At 48.5% G+C, this 16,578-nt stretch overlaps 1 protein-coding gene across 2 annotated transcripts; it reads right to left on the bottom strand.

Annotated features, from left to right (window-relative positions):
• Positions 1-75: 75 nt before the first annotated feature.
• On the bottom strand, positions 76-8,794 carry PSME3 (proteasome activator subunit 3). Of its 2 annotated transcripts, none has more exons than XM_053568931.1 (11): positions 8,287-8,794; positions 7,563-7,595; positions 7,379-7,441; positions 7,096-7,200; positions 4,910-4,958; positions 3,919-4,031; positions 3,658-3,726; positions 3,457-3,524; positions 3,313-3,367; positions 3,098-3,184; positions 76-1,796 (listed from the first exon to the last, which is right to left on the bottom strand). In XM_053568931.1, the coding sequence occupies exons 1-11, from the start codon at positions 8,326-8,328 to the stop codon at positions 1,716-1,718; spliced, it is 765 nt and encodes a 254-aa protein (XP_053424906.1). In that variant the 5' UTR covers positions 8,329-8,794; the 3' UTR covers positions 76-1,715. The 2 variants fall into 2 exon arrangements, with proteins under 2 accessions (XP_053424906.1, XP_053424907.1); XM_053568932.1 differs by lacking the exon at positions 8,287-8,794 and adding an exon at positions 7,685-7,789.
• Positions 8,795-16,578: the final 7,784 nt, after the last annotated feature.

Below are 16,578 nucleotides of genomic sequence, written 5' to 3'. Positions count from 1 at the left end.
GTCCAAATGTGTACACATGTGAGTATGAGTATGTCCCTAGTCACCAGAGCATAGCACCAGGGTCTGCGGCTTTAAAAAGAGGTCAAAGTACCTGTATTTTTAATAATTTCTTGACATGGTAAAAGAATTTTACATTACAATTCAAGGGTAGTAGGGTGAGGAGAGGCAGCGGAACAATCCAACAAACAAAAAGGGAAACTGAGAAACACATGGTGGGGGAAGGGAAGGGTTTTAGCTGAAAGGGATCTGGAGGGTGGGTGGGGGCACTGCCCAACTAAAATGCAATTGGTTTGTTACTGAGTACTATTCATGGGAAGACAGCATCCTGACTCCTTCTCTACAGAATATTGGGAGTAAAAATGATGCATCCCAGATGGAAATATGATTGGGAATTGGAAGACAGAGATGGGAAGAATAAAAGTCAGAAATAGACACTGAGAGTCACTGGCAGGCTGACTGCATATACTGACTCTCCAGCACTGGTAGAAGAAAAAGCTGGGGGCCAATGAGGGTTAACATGAAAGCTGTAACAATAAGTGATATCTCTGGAAGATTCAAGAGATAGGAGGCAACTCTTCTATGGTTTTTGCCCAGCATATTTCCACATACACAATGTGCATATGTGTGTGTATGTGTAAATATACACACAAATGATTGCTTTCCCTGGAAGCACAATACTATAAATAAGAGAAAAATTTCCCAAAGGGAAAGCCCAACAGGAGCAGCAGCATCTGGACCTCACAGTTGCAGACACTCCCACCCCAATTTACAACTGGCCTGGGAAAACCACCAGGAGTCACAGGAGCCTTTGCAATAATGTCAAAAAGGGCCCCGGTCAGAGGAAGAGGCCTTCCCCAGTCCCTCTGCTTCTCACCTCTTGGTTGTCCTCCAACTCCCCCTGGGCACCAAAAAGCTTCACCATCAGGAGGGAGGATGGGCATAGGACTTTTATCTGGGTAGTTAACATTAAAAATTCACTATCACCTCCTGAAAGGTATGTGACAGGGACCGTATCATGGAGGGGAGAGGGTATGTTGGGTAAGGAGCATGTGTGCACATCTGTACAGGTATATATATGCACACACGTCTGTGAAAATCCCCATAATAAAAACATCTGAAGGAGATAGGGATTAAGCTGAAGGCCTAAGGTGTTCCTTGTCATGATCAAGTTCAAGGTGGGATGTAAGTAGATGGGAAATCCTAAATCATCACCAGGGCAACTGTGGCAGGGAGGATTCAATGTCCCACAGAGGCAAGAAACACTAACCTGATGTAAGGAAGAGAGAAGCTGGTCCGTGTCACCCCAGTTCCTAAAAAACACCTAGTACTTTCCTTCCAATTCCCTCAGCTTCTAACCAACTAATCATCAAAATGAAGAAAGCACAAAGCCCAAGACACAGGAGGGAGAGAGGAGGAGAGAGAAAATACAAGTATTCTTGTGCCAACATCCTGCACACACAAACCTGGAGTTCTCCAGAAATTAGGACAGGTTGGGTGTGGGGTATTAGGGAAGGAAATAGAAGAGTTCCTGAGGCCTGAAAAAAGAGGTAAACACATCACAGAACTAGATGAGAGTTTCATTAGACTCTAACTAAAAACAGAGAGGTGTGATTACTATTTCCAGCCAGTTTCCCCATCACGATAGTCATGTAACAAACCAAGGCAATGTCGGTCTTGAGCCAGACTCACAGAGTCCCCTGGCTCTGGCCCTGGCCTCAGTACAGTGTCTCTGCGTTGCTGCTCCGGGGCCGTTTGATCTTCTCGATATTTTTCAGGATCATGTCATGTAGAGTGACCTGGGAGAAGAGAAAACAAGGAATCACACATCTGTTCAACCTGTACCTCACCAAGAAAACAAGACCTTCCAAAGTCAAAAAAAAAAAAAAGAAAAAGAAAACAAGACCTTCCACACACAACAAATACTCAAGCAATAATTCCCATGCAATACCTCCTTAGTGTCACAGATGGGTTCCTGGAAACTATGACTTTGAGCAAAATGACATAATGCAGGTACTTTCAGGGTGGTTGCATTTCTCTCACACAACCGGACACAACTGGGTATTCCCAAGGCCCCATATGTTTAATAACAAATGACATGTATTGAGCATGTAACAAACTGGGAACTGCACTAAGTCCTTCAACGTATTATGTCCTTTATTTTTATTTATTTTTTGAGACAGTCTCACTCAGTCACCCTGGGCAGAGTGCCGTGGCATCATAGCTCACTGCAACCTCAGATTCCTGGGTTCCAAGAATCTTCTAGTCTCAGCCTCTTGAGTACCTGGGACTACAGGCACCTGCCACAATGCCTGGCTAGTTTTTCTATTTTTAGTAGAGATGGGGTCTTGCTCTTGGTCAGGCTGGTTTCAGACTCCTGAGCTCAAGCAATCAACCCACCTGGGCCTCCCAGAGTGCTAAGATTACAGGTATGAGCCACTGAGCTTGGCCTGCCACTTATTCTTTTTATTTTAAAGACAGAGTCTCACTTTGGTGGAGTGTTGTGGCATCACAGCTCACAGCAACCTCCAACTCCTGCGCTTATGTGATTCTCTTGCCTCAGCCTCCTGAGCAGCTGGGACTACAGGCACCTGCCATAACGCAGGGCTATTTTTTGTTGCAGTTTGGCCAGGGTCAGGTTTGAACCCGCCACCCTTGGTATATGGGGCTGGTGCCCTACCCAATGAGCAACAGGTGCTGTGCTTGCCACTTATTTTTAAAAAAACATTTTTGTGTGGTAGATACTCTATTCAAAGTCCCATTTAGAAAAAATAGAAAGAAACTGAAGTTTAAGCTTGAATGATGTGCTCAAGGTCACACATTATAGATAAAGCCAGGTGTCAAACCTAAGTCTGTCTGACACTGACATTCTCATCTTAACCTTTACATTGTTATTACATATCCCTCCACCCAGGCAGAGCAGAAACTCAGGTAGGCACCCACAATGATTTCATGGTTTTCAACACTCAGTTGATAGATAGTATTTGTTTTACTCATTTAAACTGGGATCCTCACCTCAACCCTCAGAAAGTTTCAAGCAAATTATCAACAGAGCTAAGAGAAGCCAGGGCAACTGTGGCCAAGGACCATGGTTACTCACATATTGATTCCTCAGCTCTGATATAATGAGCCGAAGGCTGATATATTCTTTCTCATCAATCTCTGTCACGGTGCGACGATAGTCCTCCTGTAAGAAAGAACAAAGGGAAAAAGCAAATCCCCAAGGCCCAATTGACTACAGCTCCTTCCTTACAGTAATGGTCACTTCTCCCTACTCTGCCACCTCTACCCTCAGGCCACAACACCCTTACTTACCACATGGGGATATTTAGCTATTTTAGAAACCAATTTGGCTCTTGTAATGTAATATCTGGAAGGAGAGAGAAGAGAAGGAAGCTGCAGGAGACCCTTGACACCTCACCAACCCCCAATTCCTGGGCCAAGCTCAAGTGGCCCTACCTAGAAATCTGGTCCAGATAAGATGCAGCTTCACTCTCAACAGTTCTTAGTTCTGCAACTGTCTCCTCCTGAAACAAACAAACAGGTTAGACAAAAGCCATTGCCGTATCACCCCACAGCAACCCCAAAGAGAAAGGAAAAACAGACAAAACAGGGGAGATTAAGTTTGAGAGATGACAGTTCATAACATAAGCATGTTACCTGAATGGACACCCCAAAGTTGTTCCCATCTTCTATTCTGGGAATTAGGAGCTGTACCCACATTTTGACCTGGAGGGTGAAAGAACCAAAACACATATAGGAGGACCATGCCCTTTCCTGCTGAAGCCATGAAGTACATAATTTATGCTATTGGGACCAGATGCCAAGAACAAGATACCTAGTCTGCCAACCCTCACACCTCCAGCCCCTCATCCAACATTTTTCACAGTTCAAGTAGGGCTACACTGGCCCCTGCCTCACCGTGTTACATTTCTCAATCAGCAGCCGGATCTCAGGTTTCACTTTCTCAATAATGTCCACCAGCTGCTGGTTGCTTTTTAGCATCCCGTTGGGCATCACAAACACCTTAGTTCCTGTTAGAAACAGGATCAAATGATTAGGGTGGTCAGAGGCTGTATCATACCCAATCTTTTTCTCTTTTCCCCCAAACCTATGAGATGCTATGACCTCTTGCCTTGCATTTGTCACAATCCTACCATGATACTACTATCAGGATGAAAAAGGAGACTGTATGCAACAAAAGACAACCATCTCTAAGGTATACCTAAAGTCTTAAGAATAAAGGCATTAAAGTAAATATATGCTTTCAAGACTTAATGTATCAACAACTGCTTTTCTCCTTTTTTTAATTTTTTTTTAAGAGACAGGATCTTGCTCTGTTGCCCAGGCTAGAGTGCAGTGACATGACTGTAACTCAATGCAGCCTTGAACTCCTGGGCTCAAGTGATCCTCCTGACTCAGCCTTCCAAGCAGCTGAGACTATAGGCATGTGTCACCATTTGCAGCTAATTTTTCTTATGTTTTGTAAAGACAGGGTCTTGCTATGTTGCCGAGGCTGGTCTTGAATTTCTGGCCTCAAGTGATTCTCTTGCCTTGGACTCTTCAAAGTGTTGGAATTACAAGGGTGAGCCACCATTCCCAGCCAACAACTATTATTGAAGGAGAAGAAAACATAACACAAAACTGGGACTTTTGTGACAAATTTAAGATGTGTAGTCTTATCTCTAATCTTTCTCCTTTGGCATCCATGCTAAGACAAACTCTCTGTTTATTGGAAAACTAGGTTTAGAGTGCTAAATGATGACCATGTTTGGAGGACTTGGGAATGCTGACTCTGGGAGATAAGATCAGAATTTGTTTCCTGACCAGAAGAACACCAGATCCATCCTGCTTCTCAGGGTTACAGGTCAGGAGGTAGGGTGAGGGGAGGCCAGGTGGGTGTGGCTCTTACCTTGGAAGGCCTCTTCACACTCATCCAATCTTCGCTTCTTGTAAGTGGGCTAAGGGATACAAAAAGGCAGGAATTAGCTGGCCTTTAACACTCACATCCGCATCACAAGATACCCTTCAAGTAAGGGTACCCTTTGAAGTACCTTTCTTCAACCTCATCTGTTGTCTTATTAATTTCTGCACAATTTCTTTTTTTTTTTTTTGTAGAGACAGAGTCTCACTGTACCGCCCTCGGGTAGAGTGCCGTGGCGTCACACGGCTCACAGCAACCTCTAACTCTTGGGCTTACGTGATTCTCCTGCCTCAGCCTCCCAAGCAGCTGGGACCACAGGTGCCCGCCACAACGCCCAGCTATTTTTTTGTTGCAGTTTGGCCGGGGCTGGGTTTGAACCCGCCACCCTCGGCATATGGGGCCGGCGCCCTACTCACTGAGCCACAGGCGCCGCCCTCTGCACAATTTCTTAAATACATATAAGGATTTAAGAAAAGGTTCTTGCCACAAAGCAACTTACAGTCTAGTTGGGAAGACCAACCTTTCAAGAACTATAACACATTAAGCAATTAGGAGACAAAGGAGAATACTATAAAGAATAGGAAAAAGGAACCAATTAAGGCAAAGTGAGATAATTAAGGGAATATGTACAAATCTGCTGGTTTCACAAATAAACCCAATATTTAACCAATAAACATGTACTTAGCACCTGCTATGTACCAGGATCCATGCTAGGTACTGGTGATACAAAAATAATTAATTGCATTATAGGATGTTTAGCAAAAAGATAAAAGTAAATAAATAAATAAAACAATTAAAGATAGTTCCTGCCTGGGTGGCTCATGCCTTTAATCGCAGCACTTTGGGAGGCAGAGGTGGGCACAGATCAACTGAGCTCACAAATTCAAGACCAGCCTGAACTACAGCGAGACCCCCATCTCTAAAAATAGCTGGGTGTTGTAGCAGGCGCTTGTAGTTCCAGCCACTTGGGAGGCTGAGGCAAGAGAACCACTTGAGCCCAAGTGTTAGAGGTTGCTGTGACGCCAGAGCACTCTACAGGGGGCAACAATGTGAGACTCTGCCACACACACACACACACACACACACAAAGGTAGTTCCTGCCTTCAATATGCACAAGTAATGAAACAGTAATGCAGACAAAGAACAATATGGCGTCACCAGTGTTATAATAGAATGCGGACATATGACTGATAAGAACTGTGTACTAAAGATGCACAGTAGGCCAGGCACAGTGGCTCATACCTTAATCCTAGCACTCTGGGAGGCGGAGGTGGGTAGATTTGGATTGCCTGAGCTCACAGGTTCGAGATCAGACTGAGCTGCAGCAAGACCCTGTCTTGTAAAAAAAAAAAAAAAAAACAGCCGGGCATTGTGGCTGGCACCGATAGTCCCAGCTGCCCTGGAGGATGAGGCAAGAGAATTGCTTCAGCCTAAGAGTTTGAGGATGCTGTAAACTATGACACCATGGCAGTCAACCTCAGGATAACTGAGTGAGACTCTGTCTCAAAATAAATAAATAAATAAGCACAGCAAAGACAAGGACTGCAGTTACATAGCAAGAACTTCTCATCCTCTAATAAGACTCGAAACACTGAAACAGAGATAAGTAGGGTCTTTACTCGGAGCCATGGGAAAAATTGAAAGAACTTGTAGCTAGATTTGCCCTATTTGAAATTCACTCTAACACTATGAGTATTATTAGTATATTCACCTGTTATAAATGAAAATCAGAATTTTTTTTTTTTTTGAGACAGTGTCTCACTTTTTTGCCCTTGGTAGAGCCCTGTGGCATTGTACCACACAGCAACCTTAAACTCTTGAGCTCAAGAGATTCTTCTGCCTCAGCCTCCTGAGTAGCTGGGACTACAGGCACCCGCCACAAAGCCTGGGTATTTTTAGAGACGAGGTCTCAGTCTGGCTCAGGCTGGTCTCAAACCTGTGAGCTCAGGCAATGCACCTGCCTCGGCCTCCCAGAGTGCTAGGATTACAGGTGTGAGCCACCTCACCAGGCCCCAAAATCAGGGTATTAAAGGAGTATATACCTGTAAGACTGAGTCCTAGCTCCCAGATCCAAAATCCCACTATCCCCTCTACATACGTTCAAACTTACCAGGAAACAGTGGACACAAAGAACCTATTACTTAAGAAATCAAAAAAAAATTTGGGACACTTACACCATCCAGTCCATCATGGCTATTGGTGAGAAGAATGGGGTCAGGGACTGGGAGATTCATGTCCGAGTGGATCTGAGTTAGGTCATGGATGTTTAGGATTGGTTCCTAAAAGAGATCCCCACCCCCAAAACCAGATTAGTCTTTTCAAGCTGAACAAGGAAGTATTTCATTGAAGGGCAAGAAATGAGAGTACAAATAATGTAACAGAATCGACAATTTTTTCTTTTGACAGAAAGATCAGGACCAAAACAACTGGGAAACTAGGAAAGAAACGGTCTCTCACCTTCAAAAAACTATCAAGTTCTAACAACTTCTTTGGGAAAAAATTTGCCACCAAATCTTCTGCCTAAGAGGAAAGAAAACATAGCTGAATTAATAACTATGGGACAGTCTCTTTCTACAGGTATCTCCTCTTGGCAAACTCCCTACTATTAACCAACACTCATTTTTATATTTCTCTCACTCACCTCACTTGTGATCCGCTCCCTGAAAGAATCAACCTAAAATCAACAAAGAGAACAATTCAGTACCTGGCCACAAGGTTAAGGGCAGGATGGGGGAGTCCCCAATTCAGCTATCTTTCCCTCACCTTGCAATTGTAGTGAGAAGCTGAGAGAGCCCCAGATTGCAAATACTTAATTTTTTTGAGGATCCATTTCTCCATCTCAGGAGAGGAAAGCAGGACTGAGGCTAGCACCCACCTGTCTCCTGTCTCCTCTCCTTTCCCTCCCGCCCTTCCCTCCCTCCCAGTATCTGAAGCTGTCTGAATTTGATAAGCAGAGACAGGTAGTTAAGGAGGGATGTGAGCTCACAAACGTGCCAACCCCCACCCAGACCCGGCCTACTATGCGAGGCAGGCCAGCCGTCAAGGGCAGAGTCAGTAGCAGCGTCAGGGGCGGAGACGTTGCTGTGCTGGGGGATTTCCAGCTGTCACTGGCTTAAAGCACCGAATCCAACACGTGTCCGCGAAGGTGTCCCCGGGGCTCTCCATCACCAGAAGAGGTACAGAAAGCCATCCCAGATTATCTTTTACCCCAATGCCGTCCCCACGAGTTGGGGGCAGGGCTGAGCCAAGCGGAAGCTTAGAGTTGGTGTCCCCCGGGAAACAAAGACGCCACGGAGCTTGGGAAGCCGGTCAGACTACTGGGGGATCGAAACAAGGGGTAAAATGGCCTGGACCGGTGCCGCTACCTTGAGCTTCACTTCCTGATCCACCTTCAGCAACGAGGCCATGGCCGGGCCGGGCCGTGTCCGCTCCGCTGGAGACCGGAGGCGCTGTCGGCTCCGGGGAGGGGGCCGGAGGGACCTGAGGAATTTCGGCTGCCCTCGGGACCCGGCCGCCCTCGCTGGCACACTCACTGCTCGCTCGCTCCCTCCCTCCGTGCCGTCCGTCCGCCCGCCAGCCGGCTGCCTACTGCCTGCTCGCTCTCTCGCTCGCCCTCCCGGCTTTCGCCGCTCACACCGGAAATTACGTCACAGCCAATCGCCGAGACTCCAGCGAGGATGTGCTTGTGCCCTGCGCAGCCGCGCTGAAACTCGGCTCTGCACGCTCCGGTTTGGGTTCGTATCACCTGTGCTTCTGGACCGGGTAGGAGTGAACTAATAGGGAAAGCGGTGGGGTATAGCCTGCCAAGGAATGAGCCTCCAGGAGACCCGGAAACTGTTCGCCCCTCTTTTGGCCCGGAACTCTCCTTCAGCGAAGCGGCTGCTGCCCGGTGGACCATGCCGTCGCGCGCCAGTGACGTAAGCTTGAGGAAGCGGCCGCCGGGGTACTGAGTTTGGGGGGGTCTGGTCTGTGATTCCAGCTTTCTCCGCCGGTTGGCCGCAGCCCGAGTGCTTAAGCTAAAACCAAACAGAAGACAAGTTCCATTGTGCCAGGCTTTTCTGGTACCTTTCTCCACCACTGATTCTCATGAACCTCAGAACCTCAGCTACCTCATGGGCAAATTGACGCCCAGAGGAGGTAGGTCTTGTCTGGGGTTACACATTGTTTCCAGTAAACCCTGGACCAGAATCCAGATCTCCTAACTTATAATCTAGGGCAATGCTGTATCCATTTTCCTAATGGAAGCCTGAAACTGTATCTCTTCATTCACCACCCATTCATTCTGTGTATTTATCAAAGGTGGTTATGTCACTTAATAAAATGGGCCAGGGCACTGTCTCAGTGCCTAGAAATATGTGAGTCACGTATGTAGGTTAAAGTCTTATAGTAACCACATTAAAAAAGTAAAAGAAACAGGTGAGATTAATTTTAGTAACAATTAACTCAGTTTATCCAAACGTTATTTCAACATGTAATCATTATAAAAAATATTGTGATCTTACCTGGCTTATTGTACCCTCAATGAATCCCCAACAATAAAAAAAAAAGTTAAAAAAAATATTGTGATCTTACACATTCATTTCTCATGCCAGATCTTTGAAATCTGGCCTGTATTTTACATTTAACGGCACTTCTCAATGAGGCAGTGAAGAGGCCAAATGTGACTCCATTTTGTAAGTAAGGCTCCATTTTGGAACCCAGCCCCTTCTGGGCAGGACTGATCAGCCCAGGTGGGGCCAGCCTATCAGAAGTGGACAGGCATCCTTTCCTAGAAAGTTTCTAGCAAACTCACCCCATGGCACCTCCCACATATCAGGTGGGGCCAAGCACCCCTAGACAACAGCTCAGCCAATGGCAACCCCTCCTGACAAACGCCTGATGAAATTTCCCTATGTGCCTTTAAAAACCTCCCCCCACCCCCACCCCGTGCCATTTTGAGATCCCCCTCCACAGCTACACTGTAGGGTGGAGTGACCCAGGCATATGCTTGAATAAAGACACTCCCTTGCTTTTACATGTGGGTACAGTGGTCCCTCAGTGGTGATTTCGGTCCCAACATTTGGGGGCTTGTCCGGGATAGTCATCCCTGAGACCCCTCCCCCCCACCCCACACAGAGTGCTCCACACCAGTGAGTTGTGTGTCGATTGTCTAGCGCCTAGAGTTTTGGGTAGCTGGGGGCCCTAGGCGGATGTGGGGTCCTGGCTGTGGGCTGAGAGAGACTTCTCCTGTCCACCTGGCCGATCTGACTGAGGGTTAGAGTCCCTGCGGCCAGATGGAAGGCCCTGCAGAGAGCTTAGAGTCCCCGTCACCAGGGTACCAGTTGCTCGGTGGGTTAGGGTCCTCCCTCCCCCCCCAGCAGCTGAGTTGATACCTCTTGGGAGGCTGGCGGAACATTAGGAATGCATGTCTGTTAGTTTGTGTTTAAGGTGTAAATTCCAATCATTTGTGTGGTGTCTCTTGGAGGATTGGTCTCGTCCCCTAACGAACGCTCCTGAGGATGTCTGTGAGTGGGTTGCGGATCTTTTCCTCCAAGGGACCCTGCAAGATTTTTACCCCTTTGAAGTTGCTCTACTAACCTACTTATTTCTATGTATCCTACACCCCTCAGCGCTTGGTGTGCCTTTGGCTTGGCAGTCATTATTCTCTTCATCCTTGTTGGTGTTGGGCTTGGTAGCGCCACCCCTCTGGATTGGTCTGCCAGGGAACGGGTAGCATTAACTTGTTTTTATTTCTTTTTGGTGATCCTGTTCGCATACTTGACCCTGTTCAGAGAATTCTTCACACCCTGTTTTAATACATCTGCTCCTTAGTTCTCAGGATGGGGCAAGCCCAGACCATCCCCTTGACCCTCTTCCAAGAGGTCAGAGGAGAAGCCACCAACTTAGGGCTGGTAGTCAAGAAAAACAGGCTGATCACCTTCTGCCAGAGTGAGTGGCCAACCTTCGGCATCGGGTGGCCTGAGGAAGGAACATTCCACCTCCCAACCATTTATCAGGTCAAGGACATTGTGTATGGAAAGCCGGGCCACCCTGACCAGGTGGCCTACATTACTACCTGGTAGGCCTTGGTGGAGCGACCACCCCCTTGGTTACAACCCTTCCTTCTGCAAGAGCCTGCAGTTCTGGCTGTCAGAACTTGAAAGCCCACTGCACCTCCCTGCCTGGTCCTGCACCCTTCCACTGATCCACATGAGGAGACTGTGTTATTGGCACCACCCCCTTACCAGGACGTGGGAGGGAATGAGGCAGAACCACTGGCACCCGCGTGGGCTGAGGGAGGGGAGGGACCGCACACTAGGGGAAGAACCCAGAGGGAAAGAGCTCATAGAGCGGGCCCTGAACCAGACTCCATGGCCTTCCCCTTAAGAGCTGTGGGGGCCCCAGACGCCCATGGGTGCCAAAATGTCATATACTGGCTGTTTTCCACAAGCGACCTATATAATTGGAAGATGCAGACCTCCCCGTTTTCAGAGAAGCCTAGTGGGCTGATTAACTTGTTAGATTCCATCTTGATCACCCACCAGGCCACCTGGGATGATTGCAGCTAGCTCCTCTAGATTCTATTCACAATGGAGGAGAGAGAGAGAATCCTGGCAGAGGCTCGGAAGCTTGTCCCAGGGGATGACGGGAACCCTACTTCCAACCCTGAGAGGGTGGCTGAAGGGTTCCCCCTCGTCCAGCCAGACCGGAATTATAACACCCCTGAAGGTAAAGAGAGAATCAAGGTCTACCGCCAGGTTCTCATGGGAGGTTTCCAGGCGACATCCTGGAAGCCCACTAATTTGGCCAAAGTTAGTCAAATCCAGCAGGGTAAGGAGGAGGCCCCTGGGGCCTTTCTGGAGCTCCTCCTAGAGGCATACCATACTTACACCCCCATGGACCCTGAAGGCCCCATAAACTGATCAGCAGTGATCATGGCCTTTGTGAACCAAGTGGCACCCGACATCTGTTGGAAGCTGTAGCGCCTGGAGCCACTGGGAGATAAGACCATCTCGGAACTGTTAGCAGTAGCAGAGAAAGTATATGATAACCGGGAAACCCCAGAAGAAAAGCAGACCAGATCATTGATCACAGCCAACAAAAAGCACATCCAAGGCTTGGCCAAAGTACTGCTAGCCACTCCAGGAGCAACAAACAGGTCACCAAGATGCCCCCGGTGGGGGTAAGGTAGGCCGGAAACTGGAGGGATGGAAGGGCCCCTCTCAAGAAGGACCAATGTGCCTTTTGTAAGAAGAAGGGACTTGGGCGGCGCCTGTGGCTCAAGGAGTAGGGCGCCTGTCCCATATGCCAGAGGTGGCGGGTTCAAACCCAGCCCCGGCCAAAAACCAAAAAAAAAAAAAAAAAAAAAAAAAAAGAAGGGACACTGGAAGAGACTGTCCGGAGTTACTGTTGCGAGTCTGACGGGGTGTGGCTCGAGTCCTAGAGTTGGGTGAACTGAGTGATTGGAGGGGACGGGGTTCGGAGCCCCTCCCCGAACCCAGGGTAACCCTGAAAGTGGAGGAGAAACCCATTGATTTCCTAGTGGACCTGGGCATGCAGCACTCATCCTCAAACCGCTTGGGGCGCAGACAAATCGTGAGTCATGGATTCGAGGGGCAACAGGAACCAGCCAATATTCATGGACTACCTGAAGGACAGTGGACCTACGGAGCTGCTGGGTATCCCATGCTTTTGTGGTTATACCCGAGTGCCCCTACCCCTTGATGGGGAGAGATTTACTAACAAAGATTGGTGCCCATATCCACTTCCAACCTTGAGGTGCAAGCCACCCATGCTAATGGGGAGCCCATTTGTGTGTTAACGGTATCGCTGTCTGATGAGCACCAACTCCATGAGACTCAGGCTGGTCTCTACCCATCATTCGAACTAGAAGAATGGCTGTCTGAATTCCCGAAGGCATGGGTGGAAACTGGGAGGATGGGGCATGCAACCCACTACCCATCAGTGGTAGTGGAACTAAAGACTGGGGTCCTGCTGATACAAGTAAAGCAGTACCCCATGTCTAGGGAAGCTCAGGAAGGCATTACTCCCCATATAAGATGTTTGAGACAACTAGGGGTGTTGGTTCCATGCCAAGGTACCCCTGCTGCCTGTCAAGAAATGAAATTCCAATGACTACCAGCCAGTCCAGGACCTCAGAGAGATCAACAAACAGACAGCCAACAACCACCCCATGGTGCCTAACCCCTACACCTTGTTGAGCACCTTATCCCCCACCCGGCAATGGTATACCATCCTAGATTTAAAGGATGCATTCTTCTGCCTGCCTCTGGCCCCTTCAAGCCAACCCATGTTTGTGTTTGAGTGGCATGACTCCACAGATGGATTCAACGGACAACTTACTTGGACACGGTTGCCTCAAGGATTTAAGAATTCCCCCACCATTTTTTTTTTTTTTGTAGAGACAGAGTCTCACTTTAGGGCCCTCGGTAGAATGCCGTGGCATCACACAGCTCACAGCAACCTCCAGCTCCTGGGCTTAAGCGATTCTCTTGCCTCAGCCTTCCGAGTAGCTGGGACTACAGGTGCCCATCACAATGCCCAGCTATTTTTTGGTTGCAGTTCGGCCGGGGCCGGGTTTAAACCCGCCACCCTCAGTATATGGGGCCGGCACCTTACCGACTAAGCCACAGGCGCCGCCCTCCCCCACCATTTTTGATGAGGTGCTGCATGAAGACCTCAGTGAGTACTGGAGGGACAATCCCAATGTTAGTCTACTCTAGTACGTAGATGACCTCCTAGTGGCTGCATACAGTGAATCCGAGTGCTGGCAGGCCACCCGTAACTTATTTAAGGCTCTTTGCAACCGTGGGTACAGGGCTGTGGCCAAAAAGGCCCAGATTTGTAGGACCCAAGTGACCTACTTGGGTTACATACTCAAGGGGGGGACAGAGATGGCTGTCAGACTCAAGGAAAGAAACCATCCTAAAAATCCCTACCCCCCAAACCCAACGGGAAGTCAGGGAATTCCTGGGATCCGCAGGATTCTGCTGGCTGTGGATGCTGGGGTTCGCAGAAAAGGCAAAGCCACTGTATGAAGTAACCCAAGGCCAGGAACTTCTAATGTGGACAGAAACCCTGGCCCATGCCTTCGAGGCCATAAGGACTGAACTCTTACGTGCCCCGGCCTTAGCCCTGCCTGATATCACAAAACCCTTCCGCTTGTATGTGGACGAAAGAGTAGAGATAACAAAGGGAGTACTAACCTAGGCCCTAGGACCGTGGAGGAGACCCGTGGCCTATTTGTCAAAGAAATTAGATTCCGTGGCAGCGGGATGGCCTCCCTGCCTATGTAGCATTCCTGCTACTGCCTTATTGGTCAAAGATGCAAACAAATGAACTTTCGGACAAGATCTAACGGTAACAACCTCATATGCCATAGAGGGGGTACTCAAGCAGCCGCCTGATCGCTGGCTGACAAACGCCAGGCTGACTCATTACCAAGCCCTACTCCTAAACCCCCCCGAAAGTTCAGTTCAGTTCTAGCGTAGCCCTCAATCCAGCCACTCTGCTGCCTGTTCCGTATTTGACACGGCCACTTCACGACTGTGCCGAGATCCTGAGTCAAGCCTGTTGTATCTGGGACGACCTCTGGGACCGGCCCCTGCCGCAGGCTGATGCTACCTGGTACACAGATGGTTGTAGTTTCATCAAGGACGGCACCAGGTATGCAGGGGCGGCAGTAACAATGGAAACTGAGGTAGTATGGTTTGAGCCTCTGCCCCTTGGAACTTCGGCCCAGAGGGCAGAACTTGTTGCCCTGACCCAAGCCCTCTGAATGGGTGAGGCCAAGCGACTGAATGTATACACTGATAGCAGCTATGCCTTTGCCACAGCACATGTGCATGGTGCCATCTTCCGAGAAAGAGGGTTATTAACAGCAGAAGGAAAGACAATTAAGAATAAGCAGGAAATATTGGACTTAATCCAGGCACTTTGGCTGCCAAAGAAGATAGCCATAATACACTGCCCCGGACACCAAAAACCCTTTAACCCAGTGTTGAGGGGGAACTGCTGAGCAGATGCTGCCACACAAGAGGCAGCCCTCACTGTTGGCCCTCCAGCTACCCCGGCTTTGATGGCACAGTTGCCCCCTGTGCCTGCACCCACACTGCCCAGCCCTGAGTACACAAAGGAGGACCTAGTGCAGAATAGACAGAAGGTCCCCCTACACTACCAAAGAGATGAGTGGTACTAAACACCAACTAAGAGACTAATCCTTCCAGATGAGCTCCGCCTGGATCCAGTACATCAAATTCATCACAGCACACACATGGGACCACGGAAAATTGAAGACTTGTTGCAGAAAGGCCCCCTCAAGGTTTTTAACCTCAAGGCCAAAACACAGTCTGTCACTTCCAAATGTGCAACGTGCAAGATGGTGAATGCCAAGTCCACTACTGGGCCCCTGGGTCACGGGAAAGAGGAACCCGACCCGGGGCATACTGGGAAGTAGACTTTATTGAAATAAAACCTGGTAAATACAGGTACAAATATCTTTTAGTCTTCATACATACCTTTTCAGGATGGGTGGAGGCCTTCCCCACCAAGGCAGAGATGGCGACCATGGTAAGCAAAAAGCTGCCAGAAGACATCATCCTGAGGTATGGACTTCCAACCCAAATAGGGTCTGACAACGGCCCAGCTTTTGTTTCCCAAATACAGCAAAGCCTAGCCTCTCTCCTAAATATTAATTGGAAATTACATTGTACCTATAGGCCCCAGAGTTCAGGACAGGTAGAGAGAATGAATAGAACCTTAAAGGAAACATTAACTAAATTAACCTTAGAAACTAGTGGTGACTGGGTATGTCTCCTCCCCTTCGTTCTTTATAGAGTAAGAAACTCCCATTACACCCTTGGTTTAACTCCCTTTGAAATATTGTTTGGAGGACCGCCCCCCATCCTGCCTAACCTAAAACCAGAGTTAGTAATAGAATTTAATCACTCTGACTTCCATTCTTCTCTGAACTTACTGCACATTATCCAGCAACAGGTGTGGCCTCAACTGTGAGCTGTATATGAAAAGGACTCCCCGCCTGAGCCTCATGAATATTGGCCTGGAGATTGGGTGTACGTCAAACGCTATCAAAAAGAAACCCTTGAGCCAAGGTGGAAAGGACCCTATGTCATCATCCTGACTACCCCAACCACCGTTAAAGTCGATGGGATTGCCGCATGGGTCCACCACTCCCATGTCCAGCCTGCTGACCCCCACGCAGAAAAGGAAAACTACCAACCTGCCTGGAGAATCCAGCCATCCGAGAACCTGCTGAAGCTCAAGCTGCAGAGATGTCCCCCTTAAGACTGCGCCTAACGTTCTTTTTTGGCTTACTAACTTTATCACCCCTTTTTGCCCTGAACAACCCCCATGCTCCGGTCAATGTCACCTGGAAAATTGTAAGTGCTACCTCGGGCCACACTGTGAATCAGACTTTAGGCCTCCAACCCCACAATACTTGGTGGCCGACCCTCCAATTTGACTTGTGTGCCCTCGCTGCCAGCACCTGGGACATACATGATCAAACACTGGGGGGGAGCTTGGGTCTTGGCTGCACTCGGCCATCCCAGAGGGCAGCCCTGTGCAATAACCTTTTTCTATGTTTGCCCTGGGACAGAAAGGGGGTGAGACTGGTTAAGAAATGTGGGGGGCCCCAA

Source organism: Nycticebus coucang, chromosome 18 (assembly GCF_027406575.1).
Source record: "Nycticebus coucang isolate mNycCou1 chromosome 18, mNycCou1.pri, whole genome shotgun sequence".
Lineage (NCBI taxonomy): Eukaryota > Metazoa > Chordata > Mammalia > Primates > Lorisidae > Nycticebus > Nycticebus coucang.
This window is presented reverse-complemented; position numbering and strand designations above follow the sequence as displayed.